At 33.9% G+C, this 27,726-nt stretch overlaps 1 protein-coding gene across 1 annotated transcript in view; it reads left to right on the top strand.

Annotated features, from left to right (window-relative positions):
- The window catches only part of EYS (eyes shut homolog), a 1,562,674-nt gene that overhangs the window by 262,754 nt on the left and 1,272,194 nt on the right, over window positions 1–27,726 (top strand). The window contains 1 exon segment of the mRNA XM_071219700.1: window positions 20,495–20,609. Within this exon segment, the coding sequence (XP_071075801.1) occupies window positions 20,495–20,609 (115 nt within the window).

The raw sequence follows: 27,726 nt of genomic DNA, 5'->3' as shown, positions 1-27,726 counted from the left end.
TCAGACACAATTTGGGCATGAGTTATAAAACATATATTTGTGTTATAATGGTGATTTGTAGGATAACCGAATAATATTTGAAGGTCTAGAAAAAGGGATAAAGGTAAGTACCCACAATACCATTTCTATTGTACACATACAATGTTAATATTATATTGTGAAAGTATAGAGTAACGGTCTCTTCCTTCAATTTACAGACCTCAGCTAAGATTTTAGTTTAGGGTCTTTAGGCAAACTTTTTAAGAAACTGTGCTTTATCTAAATAAGAATTTTCTAAAAAAAAGATATCCATTTGTAAATGACAGGAGTGACCTAGTTATCTGGGCCTATAATTTTAGTCCATCATAAATAGCTTTATAGGTACTTTCTCACACCATTAAGAAGTGTAATTTGTACTCTTCATACTCGCTTGACTTTTAGCTGGCTGCTTAAAGTAAGTTCCGTTGGCATTACCGAAAGGCAATAAACAGGCTTAAATTTTAGAATATTAATAAAAGCAGAAAATTAAAAGCTGTCATACAGGAAAGACTTAAAACACATTGAAAAGAAACTTAGAACATGCATACACAGCATAGATGTACAATGGACAATATTTTATCAGTTTTAAGAAATATAAATATAAGGTTTAAAAAACATTAAGATTTTTTAAATGTGACATTTTCAAAAGAGAATGAAACTTCATCATTACATGAAGATATTGTATGATCTAACTCATCTAGTCAAATTTGTATATATAGTCAATCTATTAATTTACAAATTATTATATTAATATAAATGTTATATTAATAATTATTCAATTATTATCCTTTTAAAAATACTGACTTTTAATTTATAATTTCTGCTCTAAGCCTTATAGAACTAGTATTTTTTATGAGTCTACTTTAAAAAGTGGCCAACTTTTAAAAATAGGTATAGAATTATATTAATATGGGTAAATATACATTTATATGTAATATTTATTTTGTTTTTAATTAAGTGTGATGCTTTTACTGGCCCTTATTAATAACAATATTCTGGTTGTCTAGAAAGCTTTTCTTTCAAATTTCATCATTGAGGGGAAAACTAGGTAACCAAGGCATTGTTGCCATCCCTCAGTTCATTGTTCTGTTATTAATTAATGGGTTCCATTTTAAAATGATGGAGTCTAATCTAGAAATCTTTGTTAAGCATGTTTGAGTTATGGCAAATGTTGTAGAATTCAAGGTAGGTTTCCTAAAGATGAATAGGTATGTTAGTTGTAGCAACTTGGAAGTAAACTTACTCATGAAATTAATATGAGCCATTATATGTGTTCTCATTGTTGAGATTGTCCACATTCTTTAAGAATTTGACATATGTTTTGCTCATTTCATATCGACCTCATTGAAAACATTGTCCCCTGCTTTGGGTAGATTAGATCCCTGAATAATAGAGGATAAAATATAAGGAAAGTTAAACAACTGCTTCAAAGGGCATACATAGCACATAGCCTAATTTGAATGTTGAGTAAAAAATTAAGCCTCAGGAATAGATAAGAAGGTGGAAAAAATTTAAAACAAAAAAGTAGAAATTCTAGCCCTCATCATCCCAGTCCCTAAACTAACCACTGACAGTCAAAAAAATTATTACCTATGACTCAGATAAAGTAATGAAGATATAGTCAATATAAATTAATAAAGCATGAAGTTGAAACAATGACAAAAATCAGTCTTGAAGTCTATTTTTGTTTTCTCAAAGGTGATTAAACAATAATAAGAAAAAATAATGAGATAATAATAATAATAATAATAAGAGATAATAATAATAATTAAAAAATAATAAGAAAAATAATAGCCCAATGACTGAACTGCCTTTAAGTTAAAATTTTATAAACTCCTAAAGGTCTATTTAAAACACAAATAGTTGTTTCCTGCCCCTGGAATTTCTAACTCAGTAAATCAGGGGTGGGGATTATAAATGTGCATTTCTAAAAAATTTGCAAGTGATGCCAATGCTGCTGATCTGGAGACAATACTTTGAGAATTCCGGATTAAGATGGGTTAAATTCAAATAGTATCAATGCAGAAAATCCTTCTGTTCTGTTTCCCCTACTACACCCACACACCTCAACCCAAGCATTAACTCCTCTATTCTGAATCTAGGAGGAAAAAACTTGTGGGCAGTGGGGAAAGAGTAAAATAAAGAGAAGAGAATAGGAAGGTGATGACATTATCAGTTTTTCTGTAGATTGGACCTAAACTCCCATTATTTGATGAGAGAGTAACTGAAGCAAAATTATGTCTTTGAGAAAAACAGTAAACAACGTTTACGAGAACTTATTTGATACCTAATGACCACAGCCAAACTGTGTTAGAAAGGAGTTAATTTTTACATGTGCCTACAAGTTAGCATTTCCTTTTACAACTAGAGAACTGAAAACTTTAGGTATCTATGGACACTTGGCAAACAAATGTTATATTTAAGAGCAGTAAATAACAGTGGTGAAGCATCATAGGTGGCATTGCTGGGAGCAGATGGGGCACAGGTGGAATCTGGTGGGAAAGGCAAAGGGATCATTGATGTCTTGGAGTAATCAGACAGGTGGAGCGCAATGTTGATGATTTTCTAAAATTACTGAGGGATATTTTGTTGAGAGTGCCAATACTTTGGCTAATGGTTTAAAAATAAATGACGTTTGTGAGATAATGTAATTGCAGAAAATTTTAAAAAATACTTGAAGAATTTATCTTAATACTCAAAGGGAATCAGCTAAGCTTCTGCCAAGAAAAGAGTGGTTTACTCAGAGAAATTTGCAGGAATTGAATGAAAATACTAAAGGATGTGAGACGGTTTGGGGAACCAGAAGAACCAAAATGTATAATTAATCATCCTGGGTTTAGAAACAGTGAGGGAGGGGTGCCGTCTCCCTTCTGTATGCTGAAAGGGCAAGCCAAGAATGCAGTTAATAGAAATAAGAACTGTATCTGTAGTATGGCCACTGATCAGCATCCTGGAGAGCAGTGCAGGATAGAGAAGGATGAAGAAGAATCTGTAGAAGACTATTTAGTACCCAAAGCAATATATGGGAGAGAAATATAATAAATTAAAAGTTGCAAGACATTAGAGGGAGTTATGCTGAAGGGAGAAGGAAAGAGCAGTGTATTGAGAGGGAGTGAAAAAAGAGAAGATATATTTCCAGAGACTAAAATGAGTTGAATCTATACCTATGGGCTCCTGAGAAGCATAACCATTGATCTATCTTCTAGAAGGCATCTGACTCTAAATATAATTAAAATATGGTGATATAAGAAGACCTTGCTCAGAATTTCATGACTTGCAATGCACAAGGACCTAGGAGCTACACAGTCGTATGACCACAAGGATGGCCCGAACTCAGGAGTCAGCCTGCGGCACAGGAAGGTCATTCACAGTGAATACTGCAGTATAGGAATCCTTCCCCACTTCCAGCACCACAGCTGGCACAGAAATGGGACAATAGAAACTAAGGAATTCTTCTCACTCTTGGCTACCATCACTTGTTTTCTGTCTACTAAATGGAAAGAAGAGGGAATTTTCCCCACACTTTTTGTTTATTTGGCCATAGGAAGTTGTTTTAAGGCTTTTTGATGCTTTTTTACCCTTAGATACCTTAAGGAAACATGGGGCCAAAAGTCTGCAACTTGAGGGATACTGAATTTCCTGCCAGAGGTTTTAAGAAAAGGTGAAACAATCAAACTCCACAATGATATTAAAAAAAAGAAAACAAACAAACAAAAATACTGTCTTGAAGCAAGTAGCTATGCTACTAGAGGCCATATTGTAACCATGAAGAAATTTTAAAAGAGAACAAGGCCAAAATACAAATAAATGTAGGGCTGAGAGGAGTAAAAGAGCTAAAAGCATTGAGCAAGGACTTCCCTAAACAGTTTGACCTTGGGCCAATAAATTCTCCACCAATTTAGTGTTTGAATTGAGATTATATTGTTTAGAAATGAACATCTTCATTTATACACTGGAAATAATTTTATTTTATCACAAATTTTAAAATGACCTTTTGTCATAATTGTTGTTCTATTATTTAACCAGTTATTAGTTATCTAGTAAAATAAACCAAAATATCCCTACAATTCAGTTGACATCTTTATACACAAATATTTTTAGTTACTATGAAAGTCTATTAACTGTGATATGTTCAAGAGTGTGACAGTGTTTTCATCGCTTCTGTATCTCTGGGGCCTTTTACTGTGTAACACAGAGTATTGTACCAAGAGTTTATTTAATTTGTTATTTAATTTGTTTAAAAACATTTTTTTTATTTTACTGAATGAGATGAAAAGTCTTGACTCTGGATGTGACAGTAAATAACTTATTCATTTGTTAATTTACTGATAAATTTTTGAGCGCCTGCTTTTTCAGAAACATTTCTGCTATCATAGGAACTCTTATACAGCAGCAGAGAAAAAAAGAAAAGAAAAAAGGACAAGAAACTTATATTCTAGTAGGTAGATACATACTACTTTAAAGAATACCCTGAATATTTTTTCTCTACTAGCCTACTGGTGATGATAATAATTAAGGACTCAATTTGGAATATATTTCTAAAGAAGGTTCAATTTTTGCTGAAGGAATGGATGTGAATCAAGAGATAAAAGAAGGCCAAGGGTAAATCTAAAGATTCTAAAATGGGGAAATATTTATGAAAAGAAACATTATTGAAAAGGGTGAAAATCAAGAAGTCTGTTTTGGACATGTTAGCTGAGACACCTAATATAGACAAGTGAAAATAATAAGGTAGGGGCTCAAGTACATTAGTCTCCATTAGTCTACATAGAAGAGATGACATTTGTACATTTGAAAGCCAGTAATATGGACATGGCACCGAAACCCAGGAAGTTGATGAGACTACCTTGGAGTGAGGCTAGATAGGGAAGTGAAAGGTTGGTATACTAGCACCTTGGCTGTTCTTATACCTGAGAGTTAAAGGATAAGGATGTGAAATAGAAAAGTAGGAATCAGTGACTTAAGATGAGAAAAATACATAGCCTCATCACAGAAACAATACATTATTTTAATGATATTAAGACAATGCTGTACTAGTTCAAGAATGTGGCTAGATCTAATTAAAGGAAAATGGGAGTTGATTTTTGCAATTGAAAATTAAATATGAGAGTTTTCTTGGAGAGTTTGTCAGAATGGTGGGGAAAATATTGATGAGATCCAATCTGCAAGTGAATAGAAGGAAAGAAATGGGTTTTTCCTAAAAGAAAAATATAGAGTAAGGGCATGACAGGTGAAGGAAGTTCAAAACACATCATTTTTAAACAGTGGGAAAGATGAAATGCGATGTAGTACACAAGCAAAGGAGTTGGTTAAATAAGATGGCAGATATATCAATTACAGTAGGAGAGAAAAGTAGAATATTTGTACTGATATAGGTGTTTTGAATAGTGGTGTTGAATTATTTAGAAAGTGTCTTCTGTTTTATTCTTTTAGAGAAATAAGAAGCAGGGTGAGATGAGAAGATGTGAAACAGAAATCCAGATGAGTGGGAGGGAAATTTAGTATTATTAATACATAGCAATAAGGGTCTCTTAGAAGTTAGTGAACATGAATTTGAAGTGAGTTCAATCTGCAATAAGGCGTGGCATCTTCAAACCATGTATAATTACTCATATGCCCTCAGGAAATAGCTTGGATACTAAATTAAGCTAGGATTTGGTCTTAACCAGGCTGCAATAATGGAAAAAGAGAGATAACTGATTTGAGGATGTATGCAAGAAGTGAGTATGGAAATGGACCATGTAATATAGTGCAGGTAAGTTAGGAAGCGGGAGTATGATGAAGATGGGAAATATTAGGGAGATGGTAGGGTCAATGGCTTATCAGGTTGAAGACTTATTGTTGAAAAAAATAACTAGAGAAAATTAGCTGGAAAGGGAAATGAGGCTATAGGTACACTATAAGATATTTAAAATAACATTAAGGAATTATGATTATGGAGGGAATATAATTATGTATGATGGTATGGGAGTGTACAGTGGGAGGAGGTTGGAAAGTTAGAATGAAGATTAAGATTTTTGAGTTGAGATGGTCTACTCCTTAGATAAGCCTGAGTTTTAAGTGGATCAACCCTGCAAATATTAAAATAACTAAGTGAGGCTGAGATTGTATTAAAGAGAGATATAATAACCCGGTGTTAAATGTTAAAGAAGTAGTAAAGTGAATGCCCAGGAGTGTTAGCTATGAATACAACGGATGTAGATATGAATGGCATGGTTTAATGGCACCAAGTCCAAATAATTGAGATTTGTTAGGGAAAAAACACGACACAAATGAGAAAACCACAATGAGAAAACAGAGAGACCCACCGAACATTCAGGCCCTGGAATGTGAGGGGAGAGGGAGAAACAGTAGCTACTACTTAAGAGATTGCAGTCAAAATGAAACATTTTCCCCCAAACTGATTGGGTATAAAGATCCTCATTGTGTGGAATGACCTGGTTGCATATGGCTTCTTGGGTGTCTGAGGTAAACAGTGACCAGGGGTAAACTGTGGTGGCCTAGAAGGTAGATCACAGGGGGCAGCTGCGAGTGTTGGCATTAAGCTATGGGTGTAAGGGATTGACAGGAGGTCATAGAGCTAATGGATAATTTTTGTAAACTCCTTCAAAGGCAATGCTAAAGCTGCAGGTCTCTGTGGGCTCCACCTCATTTTTATGGGTGGCAATATCCAGGACAAGGCAGAAGACAGCTCCAGTGAGGCTGGAGCTCTTTCTACAGACCCTGGTCACTCCTGTGCCTGATGGAGGCACAGGAATAGTGGAGGGAGAGATAGTGTGACCTGAAATCCAGGTTTCTGAGTTCTTCATTATGCACTGCAGCAGGAGGTTTCATACCACAAGACCCAAGACCACATGAAGACTGCGATTACTATAATGAACTGTACTCTTAATATTGCCTTCACTCGCACACACACAAATGCATCCATGCACAGATGTGCACATCTGTTCTAATATTTACAACTGCAGTGGATGATGTTGTCTGTACTTAAAGATGATCGCATCTGAATGTTTTAATTCAAAGAGGGAAATACAAATCCGGAGCTAAATGTTAATAAAAACAGCTAGTGTCTTTCTCTTACAATATTTTCTGCTCCAGTCAAAAATCAATTGTTTAACAAATATTGACTGTTATCTCTGTATAAAACACCAAAAGCTAGATATTAAAAAATATAAATATCTTAAAAACAGAAATTTTGTGATACACACATTTTTACTTCTAAATCTTTTATTTTTTCCATTCAAATTCTAAGATACTTCATGGGAAAGTGATGTTCTATTTTATTCTGTCACCTTGCTGTCTTCTCTCTTCTCTTAGTCACTGAATTACAATTATATTTTACTCCTGCTTAAGTGTCAATTCAATGCATTAACGTACTTTATTTTTCTCAAGTAAGTTTCAACATGTCATTAGTCTGTGTGATGTCTCACTATACCAGCCATGAGTAGAGTTAAGGTTTTCAGCTTGTGTCAAAGTAAACCTAATTAGGCAGGCATTGTGACTTTGAAATAGAACATTGTACCTTAGAATTCACATAGGTCAACATAGTTCCTTTTAACATATAATAAAGTTATATTTTCACATTAATGTTGAAAAATGCTTTTAAAAATAGCAATCACACATTTGAGTGAGGAATTTGATAATTAATTAAATGTGTTCATTTGGCCACTTGATAATTTTCAACTAACAGGGCACCTCCATTTCTTTGAGTTAATTATGTCAAAGCTGAGTGGCTACATTTTTCTTTCCTTGAAATCCATAACCCTATTTATAAGACTACCTTTTCCTTTTGAATAAATTATTCTAAAATTTAACAAACAAACAAAAAATTTTGTTACAGTTTAAATATAGTTTAATAATTTGAGATTCTGGTTGTAAACTATGTACAATTGAAAGTATCTAGGACATTGTTGACATTTCCTCATCAAGAGTATCTTCTGCTACTATTCATATAATTTTATATTTTCTGGGACTGTTAGAGTTGACAGAAGTCATCCTCAAATTTCATCCCCCAAGTGCTTCATTTTGAGAATGTCTGCTTACATTAGCATAACTTTTCTCCCATTAGTCCTGAGCCTATTAATTTTCTTATAAGTAATAAATAATAAAACATTATGGCAGAATTTAGTACAGGCCTATGTACATAAAGGTTGAATTAATACCATGTAATCTGTAAGTGCTCAAGGATGTAACTTATCAAATGAATTCCAGCCCCATAATTCTCTGTGCAATTTCTAACACTTCCAAATATCCAGTACTCTTCTGCTGTGCCTTCAGGATCTCCATTTGTCAGCAGCCAAGTCTCCAAAACCACAATCTCTTTTATATACCTTCCTTTCTATAACCTGTGTACAACTGGTGAAATATAGAGAGCCGTGGCCTGGTTACCATATCCACATCATATTTCTTCCTCCTGCAGAAAAGGCTATCCATTTTTATCAAATGACATCGGCTATCATTCTCTCTCTAACGCTGCTTCTCCCTCCTGATGCTCCTTTTCAAAGTATGCCTTCTGCTCTTAATTCCTATCCATTCCGCATTGACAGCTTTAGCATCTTGGAAATCCACCCACCTTGGTTGCCTAAATAGTTTGACAATTATTTTACAATTATTTTTTCCTCCTCCTCCCATTCTTGGTCATATGTTATAATTTATCATGACCCATAATTGCACACCCTCCCACATCTTGATTTAAATATTTTACTCTCTAATCAATACTTCATATATTTCAAGCTCACTCAATTACATACTCTATCACCAAAATTATGTAATGTTTTTCAATAACGAAAGAGCACCTCTAATTATTTCACTGCAGTTGCTCACTTCTGTCCCTTACCCTTGGTGGGTCCTCCTTTTCCCTTTTACAAAACATACCTGTATATTCACTTTCAAACTTATTTCTGTCTTATGTTCTATTGACCTGAAAACATCAGTCAGGTTTAATTCTGCATCCCACCAGGTAAACCTGTGCCTGCCGTGCATATCTGATGCAGCATCTCAAACTTCATATATTCCAAATTAATGGTGATATTCAACCCCTGAATAAACCTGCTTTGTTAGTGTTCTTTGGATTTTGGGGTTTTTGTCTCTCTCTCTCTCAACCTACATCTTGTCCATCATCAATCCTTCAAGCTCTCCCATAAATATACATCATGGATATAAACACCTTTGTCATTATGAAGTTACCACTCTTGTCAGGCCACCAAAAGTCATCATTTGGAACAGTTCAGTAGTCCTCCCCTTGACCTCCTTGCTTTGGCTCCTCATCCAGTAATAGGCAGAATAGTGAATGAATGCCTCTTTGAGAAAGCTAGTATTTGGGTAATGATTACAGGGAGGGGGTTTGCAGTTTTCTAGAGGGGGAATGTTTATGACAGAGGGGGCTCCTAATGCAAAACCCCTCTCCTGTTCAGATCATTCTAACGAGACCAGTGTCTCTGGTCTGAAGAAAGCAAGGGGAATCAGGCGGGATGGAGAAAGAAGCAGAGATCAGGGCTGTTACAGATCACACATACCATCTGAATGTCTTTGCATTGTACTTGAAGTGAAATACGCAGTATTGTACTGTTCTCTGGCAAATGAGTGATATTATCCAATATTATAAAATGATGCTTTGGCTGTTGTGTTGAAAAGAAACCTGTACATAAGGATAATAGATGGAAAAGAACCTGTTTAAGAGCTAATGTAGTAATCTAGATAGGAGAGAAGACACGGTAAGAAGTGGTTGGATTACGGATAGCTTTTAAAGTTGAATCAATAGAATAATCCAGGACAAGGGAATTTTATAAGGCTACACTGTATGGGTTAAAGAAGAAATATATATATATATATATATGTATAATGGCTCGGTAGTTTTGGCCAGAGCAACTACAAGACCTTGTCTCCTAGTTGTCATCGTCTTGTACAATGAAAGATACAGATAAATGAAATTTGAGATGACTTGTTCCTTGTCATCTCTTTTCCCCACAAAAGAGTATATATATTTTAAAATCACGTTACTCTGATCTACTACCATTTAATGAGTTTGTTCCCATAACATTTAAGTTAAATTAAAGCATTGAAAATGCTTATCTGTGTAGCCATATTTTGTCCCTGCCTATCCTTCCACTCTAACTTCCTACTCTGTCCCCTTCAATTATTCAACTTCTGCCACAAACTACAATAATTCAATGTTTATTTCACTGAGGCTTTTGTTCAGATAAAAATCTTCTAAAGATGTCGTCCCTGTCAATCTTGATAAACACCCCTTAAACATCTTTTCTCAGCTACTCTCCATTTTAATGTGACTTTAGTTATTTACTTTATAGCACTTATCACTATCTATTATTATATTTTTATGTCTTTACAATTTCATCCCAGGCTCATAGTGTAATGTACATTAGAAGAAAAATTTTCTATTTTAATATTTTCAATTTTGGCTTTCTGTAATCTAGAATTAAAGTGTATCATGTTAATGTTAATACCAAAAATGCAGATATTTTTGCCTATTAATTTTATTTTAAGGTTTAAAGAACTACAAAATATGTATTATTTATCTCTTGGGACCCAGACAATCACTCAGTTGCTCATATAATACACAAAATATAAATTGACTAAATGAGTAGTTTTTAAGTCTGACATTCAGCTATGGCCATACAAGTCACAGTAAGTCAGCGTGCAGTGGCATTGCAAAGCTTTTATTGGAAGGACAAGTTCTTACTTGCCTCAAAAGTTCTTTCCCTCAAGAAGTGGAATAAGCACTTGACAGTATTGAAACTGGTACAAATTTTAACTCTGCGCCAGCATCCCCATCTATACACAAGAAAACCAAACCAAAACAAAGCAAACCACAGCACTTTCATTAAGATAAAAATTATAACTCACTCAGAATGTTTCAAGCTCTGAAAAAAAAAAAAAAGGACCAAAATCCCCCCCAAGTCTTCAAACAAGTGATGGGAGTATTTCAAGATAACAGAATCAGAGAAAACTACTTGAAGTTACTTTGTAACTATCTCCTTTTCATTTCCTAGAATAGTACAGAGTTTGAAAGAGCTATTTCAGCAGCTGGAAAACTTTAAGCCAGAATATATACTCTGTATCCAAAAGTGATATTGTTGGCACACTGTCTTTGAAGTAGCTCTTTCAAAAAATCAAATATATTTCATTTTCAATTCCTACTTTCTTTTGCCTTGAGGATGGTTACTTCATTAATTTAATGCATTACTTTAATAATTTCCCAGGAATCATTTATATTATAATTTTATTAAATTTATAGTGCCTTGATTTTCTGAAAGATATTTTTAAATTATATTTAAAATATATATTTAGTTTTGCTAGTTGTCACTTTCTTTTGTGACTTCTCTATGCTTTAAAAATAAAAATAATATAGTATTTCTGTATCACAAATACTACATTTACCAAAATGCTGGTGGGGAAATTTTGTTCTGGTATTTCTGTCATTACTCTGTTTTGTAAAATGCAGTGTCCCCAACAGAGACTGACATTTCTTGTTAAAATCAGTGGCATGTATTCTATAAGTCACTGAACAAAGTTTTTGATATTCTATCCAAGAAATACAGTTAATCCAATTGTTCAACAAATGTTGGCAAATTGATAAAATCCAATCCAATAATAGAGAGAAATTTAAGGCTGTTATAGCCTTAAATAATTTCAGTAGGGATAAGGAGAAAATGAAAGTGTGTTTTACCATAGCTTTTCCACTGACATATATTATTCTCATTACCTTTAATTTCTTCCCTTATATGCATCTTTTCAGGTCCTCTCTGCTTTTCTATATTTTTATATATACATGTATACATATATGATATATACACACACACACACACACACACACACACACCCCAACACTATTATATAAGTACCTCTTACCTTCCAGTCACAAAAATATTGCTAGCCTCCTAATACTTCCATGCTTATTATAAAAATAATTATTTACAAAAATATGACTATAATTTAGATATAAAGGGGCATGGTTATCTAAACAACATTTTCTCCCATTCCTGTTTTTAAAATTTCTGATTACTTTGACAAAAATTGCTGCTGGACATCTTGAGTAGCCTAAAGGAATTAGGTGTTAGCCTTTCTGACTATCTCAACAGAAGTGATTTATGCAGATTTTTCTTGCTTTGTGAGCGAGGCAAACATCTGTAAATTAGCATAAGGAACACCAGAGCAATAACCAGAAAATAGTGAATACTTAATCACTATAAATTCTTTGAATAGTTGAGGGTAAGTCAAAGTCAGCCCCCTCAGTATTTTTGGTTTTTTGGTTTGGGTTTTTTTTTTTTTTTGCCTGGAGGAATCAACTAAGATGCGAATATAAGGACTAAAGCCTCTCAGCTGCAGAGAGTGGGCATCTTCTCGGTGATGTCATGCAGCAAGGAGGCCAGGTATATGGCCCTCAGGTGGGCACTGGTAACCGGACCGCTTCAGCTTTCTTGGCCCTGTTGGCCTTCTCTTCGCTGAAGAATGCCCCGTAGAACACCGTAGCGCAAGACCTGAGACCTGATGAGTTAGCAGAGAAAATATTTCATGCAAGAGATATTAAGTAAAGAAATAGAATGAAAATAAAACAAATACAACTTGAAGGTATTAGCTTGTCTGAAAGAGAGAAAGGACAACTTAGGTAACTATAAAATAAAGAAAGAAAGAAACGTGGGTGACTTGCTGAGGCAGAGATGGAGGAATTATTCGAGCGTGGATGACTTCTGCTCTTTTGGAAAGTTGAGTTTGGGAGACAGACAGAAACACACATACACACACAATCTACTTCTGACAGGCACTGATACTGGAGAAATATGAATACTCAGAATGAGGGAGATTTAAGAAAAATTATTGGGGTATAATAAGCTCACATAACATATCCATTTATTGCTTTTATTTCTCTATTTCTAATTTGCACACAGCAAAATTCACTCTTTGTGATACACAGTCATATAAGCTTGGACAAATGCATGTGGTTATGGAAGCACCACTAATATCAAGACCCAGAACAGTTCTGTCACACCAAACAATTCCCTCAGGGTGCCAGGTGCCCCTTTGTAATCCACCCCTTGTCCCACCCAACCCCGGCAGCCAACGATCTGCTCTCCATCCCTACAGTCCCTATACTTTTACCTCTTCTACAATGTCATCTACAAGGAACCGTACAGTATGTGATGTAACCTGTCGGGTCTGGCTTCTTTCACTTAGCATAAGGCCTTTGACCATCACCCATGTTGTTGTATGTATCAATAGTTCATTCCGTTTTATTGCTGAGAAATGTATGAATGTCACAACTTGTTTAATGATTCACCAGTTTAAGGACATTTGGGTTATTCCTAGATTTTGGCAATTATGAATAAAGTTCCTACAAACACTTAAAAAAGGAGATAACTATACTCAAAACAAGAGACTCAAGAGAGCGCATATACCTACACACAAAGACTGAAGCTAGAAAATATACTTTTTGATTAAATAATTTAGTTGGAAAATTAGAAAGAAGTGCTGTCCCAAATTATGGAAATCTAGAGTAAGTTCATAAACAAAATATTTTAAAATAAAGAAATGAGAATCCGCTTCTATCTCCATGTGCATGCGTGGCTCTCATCCCAAATTCCTCCAGTCTTATGAAACAGTAATTTGCCCATAAAGCTGTCCCTGGTAAACTTTGGAAAAATAACAACTACTTATCCACTTTACCGTGAACTCTCCCACTGAAAGGAGAACTTCATGTGGGAAAGGAATTTGTTCACTGAAATATCCACCATGCCTAGGAAAACAACTGTATAGTAGGAGCTCAAGAATTATTTGTTGAGGAGTTAATGGATGAATTTGTTATTGAATCATGATGAAGAAATTGCGTATCTTGGATTATAGATCAAGGAAATCTACCATGTGAATGATAGCAGTTCTAGGAGTAACAAGAATATGTGGAGAAAAAGCAATAATTAATCAAGTTGTAGAATATTTTTCTGAGTTGGAGAAAAAACTGAGTCTGCATATTAAAAAGGCTCTGTATCCAAGCTAGACTGATTGATAGAGAAATATCTATCAAGCTTCAAGGAAGAAAAGACAATTTACTTAGAAAGAAAAAATAATCAGTGTGGTATCGCATTGTTTATCTATAACACAGGTAGCTTGAAGACAGTGAAATAGCATTTATAGCCTCAGAAACAGTGGGAAGCATCTACAGGCTACTGAGAGAAAATACCTCCTTCCCCAAATATTATACCTGGCTACTATATATTGGTTGGTGAGAAAAATGTTTATGTGTATGTAAAGATTAAGAAAACCTATCATACAGATCTCTACATAAAGAAAACATATATTCTTACTAAATATAAAATGGACTAGAATAGGAAAAATGTGCATGTATGTTCATACATGCATGTTCATACATGCATGTACATATATACACATGCACTCGAAATGAAATTCTAAATTGATAATGATTATATATATAGTCATTATCACATATATATATGTCACATATATATTTACATATATGTCACAGGTGCTAAAATAGGGCCCCTGAAACGACAGGGATACCCAGTAGAGGAAATTGTATTTAGGATCTAGAACTAAAAGAAATAAATTATTTAAGCAATGCCTCAAGACTTGTAGTGAGAAGGAGGGAAAAAAAGTAAACATCATGAGGAAGAAATCTGGCTGTCCACAAGGGAAAATATATATCCACATCGGTGAAATTATTAAAACTTTGTTTGCAAAAAAAATAGTAAAGTATGTGATTGATTATATATCAGGGAAGGAGAGGGATATCACTAATGGAATAAAAATATTTGGTAACTTTTCTGAATTATGAAGATAAGTGCAATAAACAACAACTTAAACCAGAGGAAAAGAAGCAATGTAAAAATTATTAAATATGAGAACTATTAAGGACATTACCAAACACTAATTGACACTTTGTCCATTGCCTTCCTGTTTATGTCAATAAATTTTCATCCTCTTGTTCATTCTAACTCCTGAATATCTCTTCTATTTTCTTCTCTGACCTGCTACATAATACATCTCATTTCTCCTGTATTGCTGTAATTGTCCCTTGCTTAGTCTCCAAACTATAGTCTTGTAAACACTTAACCTCCATTTTCTTGTCAGACTAATTATAAATAATCTAGGCATACTACTAAAAATTTCCATTTGATTTCACTTTCATCACATTTCCGGATCAAATCCAAATGAAATCCAGAAAACATGCATGTCAAATATACTGTGGGTGCTGGAACGGTTATGTAGTTGTCCGCTATGAAGTTAAGCGAAACTGGAATTAAGTATGCATGTGCACTTGCTGATTTTATTGGGACATAATAGACCTTGTTAAAGGTGAACTGCAAACCTTTAACATGAATATGAACATGAGTAGCACTCTGGATTTTGGAGACCTCAGGTATTCTAGGGGGTGGCAGACAATTGAAGGGGACAGCAGTTTTAAAGGTAAGCAGAGAGGATTTCACTTCACTTCCATTTCAAGCCCAAAAGTTAATCTGATAGACTGACATCTCTCTGTCTCTCCTCCTACTCTCACTCATTTTTTGAACTTTAGTTATATTTAAGTTTATCATAGTCTTCAGTTTAATGGCACATTAACATTGATTCACATAGGTCTCTTACTTTTTTTATATTTGTTTTGTTGTTATTTTTTTATACCCATTCTGCAGTTCCAAGCCCCTGAATTTTACTCCTAAATTTTGAAAACTTGGTGAATTTTGGTGTACCTTACAAATGTCTTTCCCAGCTCTTTCTTCTCCTATTTTGCCACTCTCATCATTCGCTATGAACTCTAGTCATTTAGAATGGTTGGCAGTTGCCTGAGAACAGCATGTTTCTTCTCATTTCAATAGCACAGCATAAAATCTATACTCTATGTAGAAAAAAATAACCAAATTAGTTATATAAAGTAAATTCTTCAATATACAATAGAATCAAATTCATGAATGTCGTCCCATTTGATAACCACAGCATCTACAAAAGAATGGACAATTCAGAAAGGAATTATTTTCTTATTTATAGTGGCTTTGGATTCTTGGAATTATGGGTGGTGTGTTGCTGCCTGTCAAGGCTGAACAGTTTCACAAGGGATTTGGGCAGATGGAGCCATTGGGGTGCCTGACATGCTTTTATTCTAGGGTGTGGCAATCTAGGCACACCACAGGTCATGTGTCCTGCAGCAGGAAGCCCCTAAGTCCCTTATATACCAAAAACACATAAAGCCGGCAGGGTGCCAAGATACTGTATCACACAGCGTGACTCTGCACATGCAGGCCCACTCAAGGCTATGGGAACACTGCTTACCTTAGTTCCCCAGACATCTGGGTGAGGGAGCCAGACTGACTGCATTTACCCTACAGGTGGGAATGTGATAGACTAGACTTTGATCACCTTGATCACCTCTAACATCAGGTGATGTCTCCTTTCTATAGAAACTTCATTGGTAACATCATGGGGCAAATATGGATATAAATGCATGTTTGTTATATCTGATATATTCAGGAAAAATTCCTACAAGTAGAATTTGTGTTAATGGATACAACATTGTTTTTATTTTCAAATATGAGTTTGGTTATAACTATTTTTATTGTAATTTTTGAGGATTTCACATCAAAATTCTGATGAATTTTTACAAGTAATAACTAAATAGCATAAATTATCCTAGGGTTAATACTTATATGGCATGAAAATCATTTCTTTCATAGTAATTTGAATTCTTCATGAATGTAAATAAATAAGCCAAGCATCATTTAGAGTTATTTTTCCATTAAATATTTTTTTATTCAGCTACTGTTATTTTAATTCAATGTTGGCACTTTATATTTTGACATAAACTCTTTGGCACAATTACACAATAGAATATCTAATATCAGCTTCTCAATTTCCTCATATTCCTGTTTGCATTTCTACATTTGTATACCTGTGTTCCCTTTCTTGGTTTTTTAAATGATTCCAGAACACTATCTATCTCATGATCACTATAAAAGTGAATGTAGCCTTCTTAATGGTAGCATTTTTCTCCTAATATGAATTGTAGTCAATGTAATTTTGTATTAAGTATTCATTCAAATGTAAATATTGGGTACTGCATATGTGCTGGAAAAGAAAATGTTTCTTTAAAAAAATCACTTCTATTTAATATTTACAACATAATCAGTAGTATATTAGACTAATACAGCTTATTTTATTAAATTTGAAATATGAATTAAGAAAGTAGATAAACTGAAATAAAAGGTATAGAATTGTTTAATCACCAAAATTTAATTATAGAAGTTATTGGACTCTGATATTTATGCAGGCCAGTTCTTATAAAATATATCTTTACACTTATCAATTTTTTAAATAGTCTGATTCACTATTTTAAATTAAAAATTAATTAATTAATTAATAAAAGCTAAAGACAAAAATAAATAAATGTTAGTTTTTATATTTTCTCCCACTTTTTGCTATATTTTCTCAAATATAAATTGTACACCATGTTTTGATGTTTGGAAGGTAGTGAGGTGATAATTCTGACTTTATTGCTTACATCGAATAAATTATTTTAGTCTACTGTTATTTTAAATAATCCCATCTTAACTCACTTGACTCCATTCAAATTTTTGTTAGCCACTAAGTCGCCTTTTTGAGGTACTGTTTTGCTATATTATTGTCTATATTGTATTTTATAAAAATCATATCTGTGTAACTCATTAGGTCAAATATTGATGTTATTTAAAATGTTTCTCTTTCGCTAGGATTTTTTCCCACATAAATATCTCATTTTTACTATTGTAAGTGAAAATTACAAAGGAAAAACTTTGTAATAGAACTAATCAAAGGATCCATGTTGTTCTAGAATTTGCTTTTTCCTCCCTTTGTTTTCATTTTCTCTGGTTTAAATTCTTCAGTAGCAACAATTCTATTTAAGCCTTCTGTTTCCCTGACTGCAGTTGAGTTGATAGATGCCATTTGTCTTGTGGATGGGTTTCAGGAGCTTATTTTAGATTTCAAGCTATGAGTGGAACTGGATACCTGGAGGGTTGATAGCCTATGACTCAACAGGAAGATTTTTTAACTATGGTTTCCTTCACCTTTGGGTTAGACCTACCTGGGCCAGGTGTCACAGATGGTGTTTTGGGACTTCCTCCTTAGTATGTAGGAAAAATGCTAACACTTTGGCCCAATTTTTCATGATCAGAAAACCACGCTTTGTTTAGAAACATCTTTCTCAGCATTGTTGCTGCCTAATTTCATCCAACAACCTGTTGATCTGATCTTGTTAATGACTGAATATTAGTTGTTCATTTAATTCATAGCTCTGCCCTTCCCCATCTTTGGAAATCGTACTCCAGAATAATATAAATCCCCCAAGTTCCATGCATGTCCTTAGCGAGCCTTGGCCAATTCAATTCATTCCTACTCAAAGGGAACACTGAGACATGGTAGCCACAACTCACCAGTGTTTGATATTCTAGTGCTTCCTTCCTCCTGCAATTCTTACCCCAGGAAAGAAAGGGTAGGAATGCAACTTTTATAAGAAAGTGGTATTTGAAATGAATTCCAGAGCACTGGTTAGGCCTTCAGAATGGGAGAAGTTAGGCAAACATATCTTAAAAGATTTCATCAATGGAGTAGCTAGAGTACAATACATTTATAGTCAGACTGTACTTAACTTTAATACTAGCTATAAAATTAGTGATGTGATCAAAGCAACAAACTTACCTTCTCAGAGCATATTTCTTCATTTATAACATAGTGGTAATGATATAGTTCACATGGGGTTTATAAGGATTGAATGAAACAAATAATAAATTGTGTAAAAGTAATTAATCTAGTTGCTGGCATATAGTAGGTGCTGAAAACAATGAATGTTATTACTGATATAAATGAAGGAATGATTCAATTCTGTAAGATGAAAGTTCAAAGCTGTGCCTTAAACATCAGGTAAGGTCATTTACAAAAATGTTTTACTGATGCTATTTCAGTTGAACTATGTTAACATGACCTTTGGTTTCTTCTTTTTATGAAATTATCACTTTGTTCATATGAGAAATTTAAAGAAATGTATAGTGTAATTCATTTCATTATGAAAGTTTGTAACAATGTAGTCTTAACAAGCATGATTTTTGCTCTTAATTCTCTAGTGTTTACTTTAGAGAGACACTGTCACCTAATTTAGAACTCCGTTTGGTTATTAAGTGTGATTTAAAGTACTGGAATATTTTTTTCACAAATTAATGAGAGTGAGGGCAAAGGAAGTCATCGCAGTGGTATGTGTCCTTCAGCACCTAATTGACTGCAGCTAATGAGCAGGAATACAGTTTGTTTCTGGTCTGTCAGACTAGGAACGCCCGGGATACTCACCTGCGGTACTCACCTGCGCCCCACTGCGTGTGGCGAGTCTCCACAGACACGTCTCCAACTGGAGCCAGCGTTGTGGCTGGGCTGGCCTGTGTGGTTCTTATTATGATTGTGGGACACACAGCGACAACCATAAGGGGACTTGAAAACACAAAGATTCTTACTCACAGGTCCTGGAGAGTAAATAGCACCTCCGAGAGGCAGGCAGCAAGGTAGCAGGTGCAGAGAAAGAAAGACAACACAGACCTGGGGTTCTGCCTTTATTAGAGTTGAGGTGACATACGTAAGGTTGTGAAAGTTTACTCTTCGTTAGTGAATTTAAAACATAAGGGCGGAATTAGTGAGTGGGAATGAGAGAGCAGAATCATTCGAGTGGTCTGCTCTCCAGGCTGTCCAGGGCTTTCTACAAAGGAAACATCATGGGCAGGGGAGACCTGCGTACTTACCTATTTGTGGAGCTATAGGTGTCCCATAGCTGCCTGTATGTGTTTTTGATCAAAATGGATGTCTTTGAAATGGATGCCTCAGCAATTAAAAACCTAATGTCAGGCACTTATATTTCAGTAAAAAAAACAAAACCTTACGGTCAGGCACATACACTATAAGAGTGCTTTATTAAAGAATGTAAAACCGACAACAAACAAAACTTCATAATGGGCTTAAACATAGCCACACTGGCATGTCCCACTGCAACTCTTCGCACTGTCTGAAGTCCCCGTGCGCCATCAGTTTCTGATAGAGTGTCATCCGTGTCTAAGAGCGCTAATAAAGTCTAAAAGTCTCACGCACCCTTTCCTGTACATTTCAGTAACGGTTTCCTTTATTCCAGTAGCCTCTTATAACCTATATTTTATTGTTACTATCCAGTTAGACCAAAGTTGATTGACTCGTAAGTTCTCAAAAGACAATATTAAGAGCATCGATGAAAATATATTTCACTCTAATTCCCTTTAAATAGACAATCTTTTCTCCCTTGCTAAGAGCACAAGTACGCACAGACAAAATTAATGATTGAATATATCATGTAATAATATATGTTGAACGTAATTTAAACAAAGCCTTATTATTTTTGGCAAACTGTTAATAGACTTTAGTGAAAATATTTAATTTGCAACTTTTCTTATTTACACTGATGTATTTACAGTTGTATGCCAAGATTTACTGGAAAGAACTGTGAGAAAGTAATTGACCGCTGTAGACTGCTCAGCATCAACTGTCTGAATGAAGGATGGTGTTTCAATATAATTGGAAGATTCAGAGTAAGTAATTTAATACATGGCAAAGTAATTTAGCATGTCAGAGCACAATAGCTTCAGGCACTCTGCACTTCGAATGCTTATATCATTCTAAGCCAGAGAAATATATCCTTATATGGATATTATAAACATCATATATATGTAATTTAGTAATAGAGATTTTTAACTAATTAGAATTATGTTGGGAGGGTATGAATAAATGCTATAGGCAGTGTTTTATTTTATAATATGAATATAACTAATTGACTACTGGTGATGTATCTCTTTATGTAAGACCATGGTAACTATGCCTTAAGCTCTTAAACTAGATGGGGGCATAAAATTAGTCTGGAGAATAAACTTATAAAAATAAGTATATAAAAATATGCTTTTTTAGCTGGACAGTTTTTGAAATAATTTGACAAATACCGTGTGTGTACTACACACAGTAGGGCATGCCCTACAACTTAGCGATTCCATTTTTAGGTATGTCTTTTGGAGAAATTATCATTTACGATTATGACCTTATTTGATCTGCACATAAATCCCATTCCATTTTACAGAAAAATAAAATGATTGCTGAGCTTTTGAAGTATTTCTTCCAGCTTACACATATCAACAGTAATAAATGAGCCTAGACCTAAACTTATTCTGTATGACCCCAGAACACATACTTTCAAGTACTACACGTATCTATTTGCAATAAAAAGTACACACCACCATTTTTTCCCTTTAAATTTTATCTATCCTTAATATGAAAGGTTCTAATTGAAATGTCTCTTGTAACTTTGGTTTGAAATTATTTTATATTATCTTGTCTATGTTTTCTTTTTTAGTTCTGTTCCATTTCAGGATGGTCTCTGAGTGTTTATCTCTGATTTTATTTTCAAGTTTTTATTCTTCAATCACACTTTTCCCTGGGAGATATCAGCTATTTATTCAACAATGTATGGACTCTATAACCAATTTGAATTTCTATTTTAAGGAGTTTGACTGGAGTTTTCATCACCTTGCAGACTTTTTAAAAAATTATAATTTACATTTACTAACTCCTATAGATAAAATATTAGGAGAAAAGGAATGCTATCAGACTTTTCATTTGGTTATAATTTAGGTGATCATAATGATAATGTACATTAATAAATGTTTTTAACATTATAATATTTTTCAAAAATATAATTTTCCTATTAATTAATAATCATTTTACCTCTATTGAGTTATAAATACAGTTTATATATATAAGTTAATGCATTTTTAAAAATATTTTTTTCAGATTATATGATGGTTGTGCATGACAGAAATTATTCTTCTTCATGACACTTCAGTGACGTAGCATAGTAAATAAAATAAAATGTATATTGAATTTATTTTTAACATGCAAATATAAAATATATTTTTCTAGGGTTTAATATTTTTAGAATTCTGTAACTAATATTTGCTTTTCTAATTTGATGTTTGTATTATTAACTTTTGAACATGTCAACTAATTTCAAAGAGACTATTTGATGAACTCTAATATTTTGGAAGAGATATAAACTGTTCATTCTCTTATTTAGATAAATATATTTTACATTGAGAAAAAAAGAGAATAGAGAGGACATAAAACAAGCAAACAGTAATACGATGCAGTTAAATCCAGCTGCATCCAAGATCGCAGTAAATACAAACTGATTACACATATCAGTTAAAAGACGGAGACTGTTAATGGCATATAAAGCAAGACTTAATCAAACGTTGTTTAAAAAAGATTCGTTTTTGCCATGACTAGTGTGCCTCAGTTGGTTGGGCATTGTCTGGCAAAGTGAAGGGTTGCCGGTTCAACTCCCAGTCAGGGCATATGCCTGGGTTGCAGGCTTGGTCGACATTAAAGTTTCTCTCCCTCTCTTTTTTCCTTCCTTTGCCTCTCTCTATAAGTATTTAAAATATTTTAGGAAAAGAAACTCATGTTATATAAAAATATAGACATAATGAAAGTAAAGTAATGGGAAAGATATCTCATGAAAATTAAGTACGATGAACACTGGTATAGCTTTATTAATAAGGAAGACTTCAATATAAGGAAATAACAAGGAGGAATAACTTTACGTCATAAACATAACTGGATTAACTGATCAAGTGAAATTATATATTTAATGGCAGAACTACACAATGCACATAACACAAACTGACATCCATCACCATAATCATCCAGGGCTTTCTAATTTTTAATTGACATAGCATGTCCCTAGTATATTTGCAACAACTGTGTGGAAACAGTGAAGTATATGAAGTCTGTGACCTATGTAGTCCAGGCACAAATTAGTATACAGAGGAACAGAGAAGCAGGGCACCAGAGACAATCATGGGAAAGGATGGCTCTGAAGATCCCAGAGAAGCTCTGAGTTGAAGTCAGAACTAACTTAGCCCCAAGGTTAATCAGAGTTGGATGGCCTTTGGGGCCTGGATAATATTTTTATTATACAGATGTGTATAACACAGGTTAAAATGAAGTAAATCAACAATCTGACAGTTGTTTCCTCTTCTTAATAAGATTAGACTAAAATCATAATCAGAAAAATATTTTTGAATATACATTTAATTGAAGTAATATGAAAAATAAAGCATACTATATAATGACTTTAAGAGTATATAATAAGTATAACAGGCTAGACAACATTAGGTGCTAAAAGAAAAACCTTGAAGGTCAAAACCTTATTAATTCTAAGCCATGCTTTTCATTATGAGTTAAATTCCTCTATTTTCAATTCATTTTCATTATAATGAAAGTGGCATAAGAATGGTGAACTTTCTCATTGAAATTGTGATGAGGAATTTCTAATAAACACTTTACAACATCAATTGCATTCTCAACATTAATAATTTAAATGGTGCCCATGATGAAACAATTGTCAGTTCCCAAATGAGAGTCAGATTTCTAGCAACCACCAGGTAAGAATAAATCATTAAAGAAATTAAGAGCTCGTGGCATAAAAAAGCAAAAGGTTCTTATTTTCATTTTTGTTTATAAAAATGAATAAATGACAGCCACTAAAATAAAGAACACAATTGATATTATGCACATAATAAAGTAAAAAAAAACAGACACTATGCATTTAAGAACTATTTACATTGTCTCAGCATGAATTCAGGGTTTCTTTTCCTTAGAGTTTTAATGACTTACTAATATTTTAATTTTATTTTTAATAGGTAATACACATAGTTAGAGCCACATTATTGGTTTATATCTATCCAAATATTTTATAAGTTCCTGATGTTATGACTTAGAATTGTTGACTGCTGCTTTTTATTATCAAAGAAAATGCAATGAGAGCTTTATATACAGCTCTTTTGGTTCTCTTCCTCTGCAACTGGTTCAGGGATGCAGATAAAGAATGAAGTTTATGTTTTATCTCATCTTTTAAAGTCTTCATAGGGGAATCAGCAGAAAAAACTTGAAAATCCATCTAGTTTAACTTTACCATCTGTTTTATTTCTCTCTTCTATTTCCATCATCTAGTTAATTTTTTTAACAATTATTTTCAACAAGCGTGACTTATATGCAAACTCACGCTAAAAGAAGTAAGCTCAAATTAGTATTCCATATGAGTGAAATTTGCATTGGGATAGGATTTAGAGTTTTAGAATTTTATCTGAAATACCAGAAAATCTCAACAGAATCTCTGTCTCCCTGTTTCTCTTACACACACACATGACTCACATAATTAGACCTTCCAGGGGCTAGATAGACCAGGTTACAATTTAACCTCAAACTCGATTCAATTACATTCCTTCTAGCTCACACTGAAACAGCAACAGTGGGCTCTTGGACATTCCTAGAGAAACCCAAGCATGCTCCTGCCTCAGAGCCTTTGTCTTGAATATGTTCCAACTATTGGACTATTTCCATCCTGCTTTCCAGATAACAACATAAGTAGTTCTTCATGTATTTTTTATTGCCTATGAGACTATATTACACCAAAATTCAAGTTCTATGAAGGTAGATACATTTGTTTCTTTGTACAGTAATAACGTTCCAGAGAAGTCTGCAAAATTCTGGCAATGACAGGTTATGCCAAATATAGTGGATGAGAACCGATTTGGAAGGATATTTCTCTGTACGACAAGCGCAGACTCCAAAAACTGACCACCAGGTGACCTCTCTCTTAGTAATGAGGTAGTTGGAGTTAGTTTGACATGGAATTTGGGGGTGGTGTTTTGGTGAAAAGTACAAAGAATTATGCACAAATTACCCATCAATAATGTATTTTGTCTAAAAAATTATAAAAGTTAACAAACCCAAAAGGGGGATGGGATTAGTTTAGTATGTTATGAACACAGAAAATACTAGTTTACATACATACACAAAATAAAATTATATATAAAATTTATACTATGATCTGCTACCAAAGCCTAAATTGAACAGAAAAGCTGAAACTATCTCCTGTTGGTATAAGAAATACATTCTAAGCTCCCCAAGATACCTTCTACTTATACCCTCAACCAGAAAAAAACACTGATATTTCCATTCGTTATCAGCCCTCAGAAACACTTTCTTCAGGATTAAGGAATGTCTGGGTAGCACCATCGTCTGTGCTCAGTGACACAGACATCTCTGAAAAAAAATAGTTCAAGTCAAGTATAAAAAGATCACTGTAGGTACCAGGTGTGATTGTGCCTCCTAGGGGATCCTTAGCAACATCCAGAGGCATTTCTGGTTACAAATTAGGGTTGGTAGTGCAAGTGGCACCTAGTGTGTAAGAGGCCCAGGTTGCTTCTCAGCATTTTACAATAACATGACAGCCTCCGATGAAGCAATATCAGTTCCAAAATATCTACATGCTGTGATTAAGAAAACCTGCCTTAGAGGAAGGTAGGCCATGGAAGTTAGAAAATAACAAAACTTGTGCACAGAAAGAAAACTAGAATTTGTGAAAGTTTAAAGAGTTTCAAATTTTTTAAAAAGAGGAGCTTCTGTCTCAAAGTAGACCATAACATAAGGTAGACCCCAGGTTGAGAAGTCTTTGACTGGTTTATGTGGTCCTGCTTGGCAGAGTTGCGTGCATGTAATTGGTTAAGTCAAATTGCTTTTCTATTATTTCCCCTTCATTTGTTGAGGACAGACTGTGTACATCCAGTTCAGAAAGAGAGGTGTATGCTGCTAGGTCATGAGCTCTGCTTCTCAATTCTTCCTTCTGAACACTCGCTTACATTAAAGCATTTGGATTTGTCCTCCTTATTTATATTATTGGACATTGACATGAAAAGTTTGGAGAAGTTGTTTTAGTGTGATAGTGAAAGAGAGCTCTTTCTACTTGTTTCTAAAGAGAGGAGGAGGCAGGGGTAAGATTCCAGATTTATTAAACATAAAATGGGTAAATTAAAAAGTCACTGAACTCCTGGAAATAGCTTCAGTAGTTCAGTAATAACTCAGTAATGCCATGTGATCAGGATCCTCTTCAATAGTCTCCTGACCCGTGTCTTACAGTCAGAGGTAGTTATTCCTCTGCTCCTGTCTGTCTTTCATTGACATATTTCTTAATGGTTTTCTGGTTCTCCTTCATTAAGTGAATTATATATACTGCTCTTGTTCAGGTTCTTGGTAGGGAAGTGGACTCTGCCTAAAAGTGTTTGGAAGAGAATAACATCTTCACACTAGCATTTAAGTCTTTTTCATGAGCATTATGTTACATCTTAATTTTAGTTCTTCAATCTATTTTAATCATTTGAATCATTGTCATATTGTCAATCGGCAAACTAGCTCATGTTTTGACTTAAAAGAATTTTTCTCAAAAACACACTAAAAAATATCGCCTAGATTTCATGTTTAAGCAGTTCTTAAATGGCTCTATCATCCCACAATTATTAGTCACAAAAAGTGGTAGAAAATTATTTTATGATTTAAATCCCATAGAATTATCTGGGTCCTCCTGACTTTTCTTTCATAAACAGCAAGCAATAATGAAGCAACAAATGTTCTCAAATTAAAGGCTTAATAGAAATTAAGGTTACTGCACAGCTTCTATTATACATCAGGGATTTCCCATCCAAAAATTGTACTCAACCGTAGTTCTAGGACAACAATATAAACTCTCAGGGATTAGTGCTCACGTCAAAGCCACTTCTATGTGCAATGTATAGAACTTAACTAGCATACAATAAGGAGTGCTTGGTAATTCCACATATTTTCTTTTGATCGATTGTAATAATTAGTACTAGCTATACAATAGAAAGATTTTAAGTGATGAATATGATTAAAAACTTTCATCTCCTAAATTTAATTTGACTTGATACTGTTATTCTTGTATAAGAGTAAGAATGAAGGAGTTTTTCATTATGTTTCATATTTATTTGCTTATTTTCAGCAGAATTTTTATATCAAGTAATAAACAGCTTCAGTATAAGAAGTGACAGCTCAATTCATCTCAATTAATGTAATCCCTGTGAATGGTTGAAATGTTCATATTTAAAAGAAACAAATATAAACACTTTAAATGCCTTAGGGAAACTAAAGGTGACAAATGTCTTTATTAATAATGAAATTAAAGAGTGAATAGTATAAGAAGTGCCTTCAGATGTTTTAAAAATTTAAAACTTTGTCTCTTATAATTAAGGAGAAATTGTTGGTGAAACTATAAAAACTTGTTATTTATATGAATGTCATTCATATTATGTGTTGGATCTTTAAGATGTCATTTTTTCCTCCAAGAAGCTCATTAATAAGAGTTAGAGCCATAATATCACTTATAATACTAAGGCTATAGACCTAAAAAGAGGTGTCAAATGTAAATGTTAAATAAATTGAAAGCAAACTTTCACAAACCATTGCTGGGAATCCAGAATATGGTTAACTGAATAATGGTACCACAAATATGTTCATATCTTAATCCCCAGACACTACTAATGTTATCTTATGTGGAAAAAGAGAATGAAGATGTAATTAAGACAAGGTTCTTAGTATGAGATTTTTATCCTGGATTATTTAGATGGGTCTGAAGTAATTACAAAGGTTTTCGTAAGAGGGCCACTGAAGGAGTCAGAGACAGAGAAAGTGATGTGATTACAAAAGCAAAGATTGGGGTGATGTGCTTTCAAGGTGTAGGAAGTGTCCACAAGTTAAGGGGTACATGTAGGAGCTGAAAGAGGAAAAGAAAAGCAATTCTCC

Source organism: Desmodus rotundus, chromosome 11, assembly GCF_022682495.2.
Source record: "Desmodus rotundus isolate HL8 chromosome 11, HLdesRot8A.1, whole genome shotgun sequence".
Lineage (NCBI taxonomy): Eukaryota > Metazoa > Chordata > Mammalia > Chiroptera > Phyllostomidae > Desmodus > Desmodus rotundus.
This window is presented reverse-complemented; position numbering and strand designations above follow the sequence as displayed.